The following is a 14,131-nucleotide window of genomic DNA, read 5'->3' as shown; positions in this document are numbered from 1 at the left end:
TATTTTTAGAGCCTGACAAGCAGAGGAGCTATTTGTGATTCAGACGGCCCTTTTGGCCTTTAACTTGGATCAGGAGCTCTTGCCTTTTACTTCTGTGCAGACCAGTGAGTAATAGGATCAGCCTTGCAGTTCCTTCAGTCTGAGTCTCAGCCTTCAGGAATGATGTTCTTCTAAGGGGTCCATTCCCTCCTAAATTGCTTTTTGACACTTGAAAAATTTACTCTGGTGTGCCTTCTGTCAACAGTTCAGTTGCTCATCCTTTTCAACTCAACTGAACATAATAGTTTCCCCAGCCTATATCCCAGCCTCCTATCTCTCAAAGAGCCTAGCATCACTACCATTTGGGGAAAAAACATCAGTTTTGGTGAAATTTGAAGCATTGCATCGCTGTGTACAGTTTTTAAAATCAAATGGCTTCTTGTGTGATGTAACTTTATTTTTTTGGTGGAGTTTTTTCTGTCATGTCAGTTTCATCATCATCAGAATGAGCATCAACATTATGAATGCCGTGCAGCCAATATTCTTCCCTGTTTTGTTATGCAATTTGTGAAATATTTTGAAAGTGCGGGGCGGGGGTGGGGGGGGGGGATGTACAATAGAATCCTGCAGCCTGGACTCCGCAGGTACAGTTTGCTTTATTTGTTCCATGAGCTGTGCATCCATATGTCTGTCTTCTCCCTATCCATCAATCCAACTTTGTTTTTCTCTTTTGCATAAAAGAACACTTAACCCTTGGATATTGCAGCATGACATCATTAACTAGAGTTCAATACTAGTCACCAAATGAGTTGTGTTTATTTTTATGTATTTCACTGAATTACTCTGTTTACTTATTTACTTTCTTTCTCCTCAATGAGGGGAGCTTCATCCATGCTTATGCTGTTCACTGGTCCATCTTTAACTCCTAAGCTATTGCCTGGTCCATAGTAAGTGCTCAGTAAATGTGCTGAATGTTGAATGAATGAGGATATTTAGAAACTTGTGATGTTAGAATTTTAAAAGCCCAAATGACTGATTTGTTTCCTTTCTTCCCAACACTTTGTGACCTAGATTTTAAAAAACGATATGCTCATTTATCTATTTAATAAATATTCATTAAGCACCTGTACTATACCAGGCCTGAGCGAGGTTCTAGGATAGGGTGGTGAGCTACCTTCGATAATGATGAATCTTGAGAAGAATGGGCTTGGGAGCTTGTGTGCAAAGAACGTGCTGCTGGAAATGGTTCAGGCAGCATGGCCTCTGCTGCCTAATAATGGAGCTCTGCCTATGAAGTCAGTCACACCAGGTAATTAAACATTCATTATTAATCAACAAGCTTAATCATTCGTGCATGCAAAAAATATTTTCTCAATTCCTGCTATGCTCTGGGCCCCCAAGAGTCAGAGACACACAAAACATGACTCAGTCCTCAAGGAGTATATAGAAAGTAGAAATAGTGATGTATGACAAGAACTCTAACTCTTCCTGATCTAAGAAGAAAGTTGCTTAGCTCAGTCTTAGAGAGTCAGGGAACCTTTCACCTGAGCGGTGACAAGAGCTGAAACTTAAAGGGAAGCAGAAGTGATAGACATGCCAGACACATACCATTGGGAAATAAGATGGAAAACGTGGCATTAAAAGCCCCAGGTAGGTCATCATGGAGCAGAGGTGCCCACCGAAGGGTGACCTGAAATGATATGAATGCTGGGCCCTGCTTCCCCCTGAAGGAAGTGAAACTTTTCAGTGGAAAACTGTCATAGTCACATACTTGTTTCAAAGAATACCTTGTCAGGCAACAGAGAACATGAACTAGAGTTAGAGGGCAGTGAGAAAGAAATCAAGAGGCCCAGGCTGGAGTTATGGAGACTACTTGGAAATCCACTGCAGAAATTATCAGGGTGCAGTGATGTTCAATATTTGTTGATCTAGACAGTCAAAAATTGGAAAAATCCCAAGTGTGGTAGGGTGTCTTAGAAATTCTCTCAAATTGACTTGGTCTCAAGGGTTTCTTGGTGCTTGTCACTGGCAATTGTGACACTGAGAATTGAAACTGGCTTTCAGTTCAGTCAGTTTAGTCACTCAGTCTGATTCTTTGTGACCTCATGGACTGCAGCACACCAGGCTTCCTTTTCCATCATTAACTCCCAGAGCTTGCTCAAGATGCCACCCAACCATCGCATCCTCTGTCATCCCCTTCTCTTCCTGTTTTCAATCTTTCCCAGCATCAGGGTCTTTCCTAATGAGTCAGTTCTTCACATCAGTTGGCCAGAGTATTAGGGCGTCAGCATCAGTGCTTCCGATGAATATTCAGGATTGATTTCCTTTAGGATTGACTGGTTTGATCTCCTTGCAATCCAGGGAACTCTCAGGATTCCTTTCCAACACTGCAGTTCAAAAGCATCAATTTTTTGGTGCTCAGCTTTGTTTATGATCCAGCTCTCACATCCATACATGACTACTGGAAAAACCACAGCTCTGACTATATGAACCTTGGTCGGCAAAGTAACGTCTCTGCTTTTTAACATACTGTCTAGGCTGGTCATAGCTTTTCTTCCAAGGAGCAAGCATCTTTTAACTTCATGGCTGCAGTCACCATCTGCAGTGATTTTTGAGCCCAAGAAAATTAAGTCTATCACTGTTTTCATTGTTTCCCCATCTATTTGCCATGAAGTGATGGGACTGGATGCCATGATCTTTGTATTTTCAATGTTGAGTTTTAAGTGAGCTTTTTCGCTGTCTTCTTTCACTTTCATCAAGAGGCTTTTTAGTTCCTCTTCACTCTCTGCCTAAGGGTGGTGTCGTATGTATATCTGAGATTATTGATATTTCTCCTGGCAGTCTTCATTCCAACTTGTACTTCATGCAGCCTGGCATTTCTCATGATGTACTCTGCATATAAGTTAAATAAACAGGGTGACAATATACAGCCTTGATGTACTCCTTTCCTAATTTGGTTCCAGTCCATTGTCCCATGTCTGGTTCTAACTGTTGCTTCTTGACTTGCATACAGATTTCTCTTGAGGCAGGTAAGGTGGTCTGGTATTCCTATCTCATTAAGAATTTTCTGCAGTTTGTTGTGATCCACACAGTCAAGGCTTTAGCATAATCAATGAAGCAGAAGTAGATGTTTTTCTGAAATTCTCTTGCCTTTTCTGTGATCCAACGGATGTTGGCAATGTGATCTTTGGTTCCTCTGCCTTTTCTAATTTCAGCTTGAACATCTGGAAGTTCTCAGTTCACATACTGTTGAAGCCTAGCTTGGAGAATTTTGAGCATTACTTTGCTAGCATGTAAAATGAGTGCAGTTTGCAGTAGTTTGAGCATTCTTTGGCATCGCCTTTCTTTGGGATTGGAGTGAAAACTGACCTTTTCCAGTCCTGTGGCCACTGCTGAGTTTTCCAAATTTGCTGGCATGTTGAGTGCAGCACTTTCACAGCATCATCTTTTAGACTTTGAAATAGCTTAGCTGGAATTCCATCACCTTCACTAGCTTTGTTCATAGTGATTCTTCCTAAGGCCCACTTGGGTTTGCACTCCAGGATGTCTGGCTCTAGATGAGTAATCACTCCATCTTGGTTATCTGGGTCATGAAGATCTTTTTTGGATAGTTCTTCTGTGTATTCTTGCTACCTCTTCTTAAAATCTTCTGCTTCAGTTAGGTCCATACCATTTCTGTCCTTTATTGTGCCTGTCTTTGCATGAAATGTTCCCTTGGTGTCTCTGATTTTCTTAAAGGGATCTCAAGACTTTTCCGTTCTGTTGTTTTCCTCTGTTTCTTTGCATTGATCACTGAGGAAGGCTTTCTTCTTTCTCCTTGCTATTCTTTGGAACTCTGCATTCAGATGGATATATATTTGCTTTTCTCCTTTGACTTTCTCTTGTCTTCTTTTCTCAGCTGTTTGTAAGTCCTCCTCAGACAACCACTTTGCCTTTTTGCATTTCTTTTTCTTGAGGGTAGTTAGAATCACTGCCTCCAATACAGTGTTACGAACCTCTGTCCATAGTTCTTAAGGCATTCTGTCTATCAGATCTAATCTCTTGAATCTATTTCTCACTTCCACTGTATAATCGTAAGGGATTTGATTTAGGTCATACCTGAATGGCCTAGTGGTTTTCCCTACTTTCTTCAATTTAAGTCTGAATTTGCCAGTAAGGAGTTCATGATCTGAATCACAGTCAGCTCCTGGTCTTGTTTTTGCTGACTGTATAGAGCTTCTCCATCTTCAGCTGCAAAAATATAATCGATCTGATTTTGGGATTGACCATCTGGTGATGTCCACGTGTAGAGTTGTCTCTTGTGTTGTTGGAAGAGGGTGTTTGTTATGACCAGTGAATTCTCCTGGCAAAACTCTGTTAGCCTTTGCCCTGCTTCCTTTAGTACTCCAAGGCCAAGCTTGCCTAATACTCCAGGTATCTATTGACTTCCTACTTTTGCATTCCAGTCCCCTATAATGAAAAGGATATTTTTTTGTGTATTTTTGGTGTTAGTTCTAGAAGGTCTTGTAGGTCTTCATAGAACCATTCAACTTCAGCTTCTTTGGCATTAGTGGTTGAAGCATAGACTTGGATAACTGTGATATTGAAAGGTTTGCCATGAAGACGAACAGAGATCATTCTGTCATTTTTGAGACTGCACCGAAGTACTGCATTTCAGACTGTTTTGTTGACTATGATGGCTACTCCATTTCTTCTAAGGGATTCTTGCCCACAGTAGTAAATGTAATAATGATCCTTTGAATTAAATTTGCCCATTCTGGTCCATTTTAGTTCACTGAATACTGAAATGTCGATGTTCACTCTTGCCATCATCTGTTTGACCACTTCCAATTTGCCTTCATTCATGGACCTAACATTCCAAGTTCCTATGCAATATTGTTCTTTACAGCATTGGACTTTACTTTCATCATCAGTCACATCCACAGCTGGGCGTTGTTTTTGCTTTGGCTCAGCCTCTTCAGTAGTATATTAGGTACCTGCTGACCTGGGGAGTTCATCTTTCGGTGTCATATCTTTTTGCCTTTTCATACTGTTCATGGGGTTCTCAGGGAAAGAAAACTGAAGTGGTTTCCCATTCCTTTCTTGAGTGGACCACATTTTGTCAGAACTCTCCACCATGACTCATCCCACTTGGGTGGCCCTACATGGCATGACTCATAGTTTCATTGATTTAGACAAAGCTGTGATCCATGTGATCAGTTTGATTAGTTTTCTGTGATTGTGGTTTTTGTTCTGTCTGCCCTCTGATGGATAAGGATGAGAGGCTTGTAGAAGCTTCCTGATGGGAGGAAACTGGCTTTAGGCAGAGCAGGATTCAGGCTTGGAGGATCTCTTCAGTCTCTACCTTTCTCGCCTTAGCATTTCTCTGTCTTGGCGTTATTCTCAGGCAGGCTGTCCCCTCACAGACACAGGGATGGCATTTGCAGCTCAGGATGTCCGCCCTGCCAGCTCAGTGACTGTAGCAGAAAGATGCTGACCCCAAAAGTAGCTGCCACTCATCATGGAGCAACTGTGACAGATGGAACTTGGGTTATAAACCCATCTTTCAACTGAGCCATGGTCAGGCAGAGTCCTCTCGGTCAAGTGCCCATCCTTGGAGGCATGGGGAGCTGGGGAGGCGAGGGATCAGGACTGGCACCAGTTCAGGCTATCTGAATGGAACAGAATTGCATGGCTGGTTGGGAAAGGCGGTTAGTTCCACATAGCAATGCTGGAAGACCAGAACCAGGGGCATTCCATCTAATGGGGGAATCCAGGCGCTGAAGCACTGTGCTGCTTTAACAAGCTGTGATGCACTGTGGTTATTACCCCTAGAAAGATACCCACGGCACATTGTGTAAGTGAAAAGAGAAATTCACAAAAGAATAGGTACAGTAAGATCCAATTTTGGTTTGAGGATTAAAAAGGCTCCATGAGTCTAGAAAAAAAGGAGCCTAATAGTAGTTATTTCTAGGTGGTAAAATTGATGGATGACATCTTTCTTTCCTTCTATCATTCTCTATTGTCTGAGAAAAGTCATACACTGAGAATGTTTCTATTTAAAGAAAAGAAAAACTTATCGAAGTTTTGACAGGACTTGATGAGGTCATAACTAGGTAGGTGAAGAGGAGAAAAGGAGATGATGGGTTTTCAGAAGCTGACATCCCCTGGACTTGATGACTGACTGGCTGTGGGGCTGCAGAGGGAGGCCAGCTGGCCCTGCAATTTCTGCCCTTGGTGACCAGGTGACATGGGGGTCCCCAAAGCTGCAGGGCCAGCTGCAGTTGGAGACTGGCAGACATCTGTTAGAATGAATTTTTTACTTAGAGATGTTTAGAACTGTTTGAAAAATCAGACCTGGGAGAATTTATGCCATTGAAAGAAGGCTTAGTTTAACTTGATAAAAATTGTGAATTACATTTCCAAAGAGGCCATTATAACTGCCTGGTGAATATGGTGTATCTGTCCTTCTTTTATTAAGTAGTTGGTAAGCTTCATGAGGGCAGAAACTCATTTTTATGTTGTAATTCCTCAATACCTGGCACATAAAATTGGTTTGCAGAAGAAGTCCTCTAAATTGTGTGTCAAGTCAGGAAAATCCCCTGGAGAAGGGAATGGCAACCCACTCCAGTATTCTTGCCTGGAGAATCCCATGGACAGAGGAACCTTGTGGGCTACAGTCCATGGGGTCACAAAGAGTTGGATACGACTGAGTACACTTTCACTTTTCAAACTAACAGTAATTCTTTTTTAAAAAAATCATTGCTGGAGTCAGCTCAGAAACAGTGTCCCTTCCAGTTGCTGCATATAGAAAAAATCAGCTTGGTTCCATATACATACAACATAAGTTGCTCAAGAAACTGAGGAAAGACTCCATATTGCTGTTGTTCAGTTGCTAAATCACATCTGACTCTTTGTAACCCCATGGACTGCAGCACATCAGGCTTCCCTGTCCTTTGCTTTCTCCCAGAATTTGCTCAAGCTCATGTCCATTGAGTCAGTGATGCCATCCAACCATCTCATCCTCTGTCACTCCCTTCTCCTCCTGCCTTCAATCTTTCCCAGCATCAGGATCTTTTCTAGGGAATCAGCTCTTTGCATCACGTGGCCACAGTACTGGAGTTTCAACTTCAGTATCAGTCCTTCCAATGAATATTCAGGACTGATTTCCTTTAGGATGGACTGGTTTGATCTCCTTGTTGTCCAAGGGACTGTCAAGAGTCTTCTCCAGCACCACAATTAGAAAGCATCAATCCTGAAGACTCCATATATATATTTATACTTTATTGTTCTTTCATGTATATCCTGGTCTGCCTTATAAGATTATTTTCCTGTAAAGCATGTTTACAATTACAGTTCACAGAGTCCGGAAAATAAGATACTTGGCGTCTGAAGCTGTGTATTAAAGTGCTTTAAGGAGGCTGGATTCTGGGAACAGCTGGTCTGACTCTGAATCCCAACGTTGCCATTTCCTGGCATGTCAGCTTGGATAGTTTAAGTGACTCTCTGTTTTCTCATCTGTACAAACATGTTATAAGGTTTTTGTAAAGATATAATGAAATGATCACTATAAAGCGCTCAGATTGTCAGCTATTTTTTTTTTAATCTCATTTGTTTACCTCCTAGGATGGAGTGATTTCCAAAAGTACAGGATTTCCTGTGTCTCATTTATGATGGGATTTCTTTGATTTACCTTGAAATGTAAATACCCTCCCTTTGAAGCCCTCCCAACACAGCTGAAGTTTGTGTTCCCTTCTGAAGGCAAAGCAAAAAACAAAGCTTGACCTGAGGGCAGGTCTCCACAGAAAGGTCCGTGCAGATCCATCAGCCTGCACTTGTGGCTTGTGGTTTACTATCCTCAGCTTCAGGAAGGAGGCTTGTGTCAGATGGAGGCTCTCGAAGGGCTTGTCACCAGGCAGACACCCAGCTCCTTGGAGGCCAGGCGTACCTGCTCTGTGGTTACTTCCAAGTCTCCTGCCCGGCAGATCTCAGGCAAGCATCTGCTCGTGTTGCAGACTCTCAGTGTCCCAGGACAGGTCCACTGTGGCCTGGAAAGAGGCATGGCCGACCTGCCTGGTGCTCGTGACATGTGGCAGTGTGTTTGTAAGTGCTACCGTATTTCCCCTTAAGTCTCACCTGAGCTGCTTAAATGGCTCCTGCTGGTTGTCAGTCCCCAAGTTTATACCTGGGGACAAGAGAAGAGTTGAAGTAAGGTGTGTGGATGAAAACTTAAGAGGAGAGCTTGTATGTGTAATTCTTTCTTCACACGGTGTCCAAGTTAGTTTGATACCAAATGACCAGTCATAAAATGGTAAAAGCCCACCATTCCCCACAAGTTTTTTTGAGAAGATTGTTTGCTTCCCCTCCTTCTTATTGTTCAAGCTGTGGGGAATCTTTGACACAGAAATATAAACAGACCATTTTTTTTTTTCTTCTTGGGTCTTGATGAGCATTTTCTTTTTGAAAGCACCTTAGTACCTGATCTATTTTTCTAACCTGTTAAGTGTTTTAGATGTTAGATTATTTCATTTTTTAAAACAGTCCCGCCTAGAGACTAGATAACGGAACTGCAGAAACAAATATCTAAAGCATGGAGCTTTAGTCACCACATAAATTTTTTGAAGACAAGACCACAATTTCAAGGTTTAAAGCATCAGATTCTATTTCAGAATTTCTACAATGCATCAAAAGTTTTAGAAAGAGTTTGTTTTTTTTTTTTAAACTGCCTTATCAACATTTCAAATGCACACAGGCTGTCTGCCCCTCCCCTAAACCCCATCAAACCCCCTCCTCGCCAGCTCTTCCAAACGGGGGAGAAATAAAAAAGCGACCATTGCCTATCATTGGCAGTAGAATTTATTCAGTAATTTACTTTCCAGCCAACTGCAGCCATTGCCATTGCCTCTGGGCACTTGTTCAAAACGCAGAAATGAAATAACAGATTGGCCAGACCGCACACAACTCCCCAGTCACAACCCTATTATCTCCTCGTTCTGTCACCCCCATTAAGCAGCAGCCTAGGAGACAGGATGGTGATCACAAGTATTTATGCAGCTCGTTCACGTCCACGGCTCAGGGCTCTCTGCCCAGCTCCCTCGTTCATCTTCTTGCGGGTGCCTGAGGGGGACCCGGGCCTTCAGATCCCTGGAGCATCTTAAAGGGCTTCTGTGCCCTCTTCCTGCCTGGGAGACTCCTGAGAAAACCAAAGCAAGACACGGGAACCAGCTTCCGCCTCCGGTTGTAGGTTGTCAGCCACCCACCTGTGACTGAATAGGGTGGGATCATTGCTGTGTAGATTTTATTAAATATTCAGTCTCTCTCCATTTAAGTTATTTTTAGTTCTCTTCAGGTCAAAGTCAAGCCAAGCAGTTGCTTTTCCTGTGGTGGGGCCTCTGCTGGGTTGTCCTCTTCTGCAGGGTTCTCTGGCCAGATGTTTGGAGAGACTGTTTGCTGATGGTTGCCTTCTGGTGAAATTCCTTTTTAAAATTATGGACATGAGAGATAAATGTTTGCAGAGGCTGTGGGCTTGCTTTCTCTCTTTGTCAGGTGTTAAAGCAGAGAAGTTTTAGGGACTTCTCTAGCAGTCCAGTGGTTAAGACTCTGCACTTCCAATGCAGGGTTTGATACCTGGTTGGGGAACTAAGATTATCCCACACATGGTGTGGCCCAAAAGAGAAAAGAATAAATAAATGAAAAATAAAATAGAGAAGTTGCAGAATTCAAATGATGAATGATCCAGAGGAGCATGCTTTTCTCTTCCAGAGTTGTCTGTCTTGGAGACTAGACATGCTTTCTTAGGTTGGTTGGCTTTTCAGAAGTGGTTCACAGCCCAGTGAGCTTCACCTTTCATTCTGTCTTCGTTCCATCCATCCATTCAGAATTACATCTTTCACTAGTGAATGATTCTTAGAAGCAGTGCAGAGTGCGGGTGATGTTGCCTGGCTCACTGGACGGTGAGTACCGCTGGAGTCGGAGGAGAGTGTGCAGGGTCTGCTCACCCTGATGGGGATCGTGGACTCGGCCCTGCTCCCTCCAGGTTTCCAGCCCCTAGTTGGTATAACCTGGATGAGGGCATTTCTGTCGGGAGCCAGTGTCTTTGTGCTGAGGAGACAGGATGGAGGGGAGGACGCAGCTGAATGGTTTTTAAACACATGGACTTTCCACTGAGAAAAGCAGGGTTGGGCTTGGGTTAATCCATCCTGGAAAGAATTAGTTCTCTGTGAAGGTGGAGTTGGGGCTGGGTGGGAGCAGGCCCTCTTGAACCCCCTCCCAGGTAAAGAAAGAACGAGGTGACATGAAAACATTTAATTATGCTTGCGACAGCTTGAGTGAAATTGGTAATGGTTGGTGTTTGTTCCTGCTGATTGAATTTTAACTGCCATGTCCCGTCCTCTCCACACCAGCTCACACTCCAGACAACAGCTTCCTGGGCTTTGTGGTCGAGCAGCACTTGAACTCCAGCGACATCCACCACATCAACGAAATCAAGAGGCAGAACCAGTCACTCGTGTACGGCAAAGTGGACAGCTTCTGGAAAGTGAGTCGGCCTATGTGCGTGCCTCTCACCCTCAAAAGAAACTTGCCGTGTAATTTAATTCAGCTTTGATCCAGGGAATAACCAAGCCAAGTGCCCACAGTTTAATAGGGTCTGCTTAGAAATAAATAAGAACATGTGGGTATTTGGGCCAACGGGTATTTGGGTGTCTGATCAAAGCTGTATCTGCTCATCTGTACAGTGGCTGCCCCGCAGGGCCCCTCATCCTTTGCGTGTTGAAAGTGACATGTGTCGGCTCCTCTCCCATCCTAGGCTTGCTCCCAGTAGCCCGGGCCCCTCAGAGGCTGCATGCGTTTCTGGAGCAAGGCATTGCACAGGAAGACCCTTTGCCACGTGGCTCATTTCCTGTGCCTTCTGTGAAATGGTTCATAAGGGGAGGCAGCTCCCTTTGCCTGGGGAGGACGTTGGCCCTCACATCCTCTTGGCTTTGGTCACTAGTGTGGTCAGTACTCAGCTAACCAGGGAAGGGAGATGCCTGCCTGGGCTGATGGCAGACAGTTTACTTGAGGACATCTTGGTTGAAACAGCATTCTTGGCCACAGACTCAGCCAAGTTTTCCAAGAACATTGGATTGTTGGGCCCTTGGAGGCCCCTTGGTTCTCCTGGGTGATTTCAGGCCCCATCTGAAAAAAAATATGATAAAAAAGGAACTGGATTGAGGGTGTGACCTGCCCACATGGCATGCAAATCCTCTTAGAAGAAAAGTCTTCCTTAGCATGCAGAAGTTGCGAGTGTTTTTGGAAGATATGTTTGTACAAGACAGAACAGTCTCCAGGACTTGGAAAATATGCGTCTTCCTAAACGTAAAAGTTACTTGCTTTCTGGAATGATAAGGGACTGTGGTCTCATGGTCCCATGTCTCCCTTACTCAGGAAGTTGGACGTCTGACTGCTGAGGGAGCACACGTGATGTATACAAAGAAGATTCCCTTGCTTTCGGTTACTGGACCTCATGTTCAGAAAAGGGAAAGCACTACCACCCCTCTTCAGTTCTAAGTGCTAACTATGTGGAAGGGACAGCATGTCAGCCTATTTCCAGGGAAACTAATTTATTTCCAGATAACTGCCTTTGCTGTAACAGCTAGAATCTTGTTTTGCTTTAGTACAGTGGTTCTCCGGTGGGAACATCGGGCAATGTCTAGGGACAATTTTGGTTGTCGTGACAGAGGGTAGGGACCCCTGGCATCTACTGGGTAGAGGTCAGGGATGCTGCTGAACCACCCAAGAGTGCACAGAACAGCCCCACAGCAAAGAATTACCTGGCACAAAATGTCAGTAGTGCCGAGAAACTAGGGCTGGTTAACAAAATTTATTTCCTAATATATTATTCCATGTGTTCTCCTCTCAAGTAAAATAAAATCAGCTAAGATTATAAATGGTTACTTAAGATGTTCCCCTGAATGTATACATATTTGTTTCCTTTGTGTCAAAATCAGCCCTTTGTGAATGGGGCATTTTTCAGCTCCTCTGGAGTAAAATAAAATCAGCTGAGATTATAGATGGTTACTTAAGATATTCCCCTGAATGTATACATCTTTGTTTCCTTTGTGTCAAAACCAGCCCCTTATGAATGGAGCATTTCTCAGCTGCCATTCAGGTGAACTTGGGTTTAAAAGTGCACATTGGATATTGTCATTCTCTGCTTCATTGTAAAATAAGTGGATCGTAGTATTAGTTTTAAGACTTTCAAAGCTGGTTTTAGTAAGACTTGAGCTCTTAAAAAAAAAGAAAAATAGTAACTCCCTTCTCCCTCCTGTACCTGCTCAAAAGAAAGGTAGTTTGTATGTCCACATGGACTTGAAACTATATTGGTTTTGGACCCAAGTGCAGCTTCCCTCTAGGTGCTTCTGGCAGCTTTTTCAGTTTCACAAGGGTCTTCCCAGCTGACTCAGTTGTGGAAAAAAAAAAAAAAACTGCCAATGCAGGATACTCAGGAGACACAGGTTCAATCTCTGGGTGGGAAGATCCCCCGGAGAAAGGCATAGCAGCCCACTCCAGTATTCTTGCCCAGAGAATCCCATGGACAGAGGAGCCTGGTGAGCTACAATCCGTGGGGTCACGAAGAATCAAACATGACTGAGCCATCTAGCCCTAGAAAAACAAAAGAGTAAATTGGTTCTGAAAGCTTTTCAGCCACCTTGGACAAAGTAATACTGCCACTAAAAGGGTGATTTCCATGATGCCAGTCAGAATCCTAAACTACTAACCATGTTGGCCAAGAGATTTGGGATGTGATTTGGAAATTCCTCCAAAACTCCACAGGTTACCTGACCTCCCATGTGCTGGAAGTATTACAAAAGATGGGATAGCAGCGTGTCTACTTTAGAATTTGAGTGCCAAAAATCTGGGATGTTGTTTCCATTTTAATGCATTATAACTACCCAACATTCTTTGATGTGAAAGGCCCCAAAAGATGGCATATAAATTAACATAAATTCAGGACATCCTCTCAGGCTTTTGAACACGGCACAGTATATGAGAACTGAGCTTCCTCTTTCAAATCTTCCCCATCCTGTAGTGCCTAGTGGATGTTCATAGAAATCACACACACCCTTTAAGTGCAGTGTTATTACAGTCACGTTTCCAGAGTCGTGTTCAACACTGACTTCAGCAGGAAGGTCAGTGAATTTTTTCCCATCCCTTGTCCCTTTCTCCCCTCCCACCCAGCATTGCTGAGAAGGGAAGTGACGCCGTCAATCCTGCGGGGTTGGGGACTGCAGTGAGTGCTTGTGGGCAGGCACGAGTTTGGACCCGATGACTCAGGAGGTCCTCGCTCACCCTGAGATTCTAGACTCACTGAAACTCTGAAGATAGCTGCGAAGCTCTTACTCCCGCTCCACATGCTCCCCACCTTCCGTGGCATGTGATTAGGGAATGCTGCCCCATGACTCCTCCACCCTGGGCTGATTGGCCCAGGGGGTTGTCCTCTGGCCCGAGGCAGCCCCAGGGCTCTTCAGTGGTTGGCTGCCCTGACTCTGGCTCAGAAAGCCATACTGGATCGATGGGATTCTTCACTTGACATTGGAAATTAGAGGGGCAGTGAGCCATGGGGACAGAAATTGAAAGGATGTGTCCAGTGTTGTGATGAGGCCAAGGCAGAAGCCTTCCAGGAGGCCAGCGAGGAGGAAGCAGGACCAGTTTAGGAAGGGAGTGGATGCTGTCGAGAGGATGACGGGGGCAGAACCACAGCGGGGGAGAGCTGTGGGGTGCCTTGGCTGGGGTGGGGGTGCTGGGGGCAGGTAGGAAGGCAGATAGGCAGAAACCACCCATGCAGCCTGGAGACAAAGAAGGAGAAAGTAGCTGCTAGAGCTCCTGGAAGCTTTCTTTGTGTGTGTGTGTGCGCTTGAGCATGTGCAGTTTTAAATTTCATTTATTTATTGGTTGTGCTGGGTCTTTGTAGCTGTATGCGGGCATTTCTCTGGTTGTGGCACACAGACTTCTCATTGTAGTGGCTTCTCTTATTGCAGAGCACATGCTGTAGGTGCAATGACTCAGTAGCTGGCGGCTCTCGTTCTTTAGAGTGCAGGCTCAGTAGTTGTGGAACATGGGCTTAATTGCCCCTCGGCAAGTGGAATCTTCCTTGACCAGGGATTGAATCTGTGTCCCCAGCATTGGCAGG

General features: G+C 44.2%; 1 protein-coding gene across 1 annotated transcript in view; it reads left to right on the top strand.

Annotated features, from left to right (window-relative positions):
- The window catches only part of MGAT5 (alpha-1,6-mannosylglycoprotein 6-beta-N-acetylglucosaminyltransferase), a 232,726-nt gene that overhangs the window by 120,076 nt on the left and 98,519 nt on the right, over positions 1-14,131 (top strand). Inside the window, exon 11 of the mRNA XM_052663956.1 lies at positions 10,362-10,495. Coding sequence (XP_052519916.1) covers positions 10,362-10,495 — 134 coding nt within the window. The remainder of the gene's footprint in view (positions 1-10,361; positions 10,496-14,131) is intronic.

This window comes from Budorcas taxicolor, chromosome 2 (genome assembly GCF_023091745.1).
Source record: "Budorcas taxicolor isolate Tak-1 chromosome 2, Takin1.1, whole genome shotgun sequence".
In the NCBI taxonomy this organism is placed as follows: domain Eukaryota; kingdom Metazoa; phylum Chordata; class Mammalia; order Artiodactyla; family Bovidae; genus Budorcas; species Budorcas taxicolor.
Note: the sequence above shows the minus strand (reverse complement) of the source record. Positions and strands in the feature narration are given on the sequence as shown.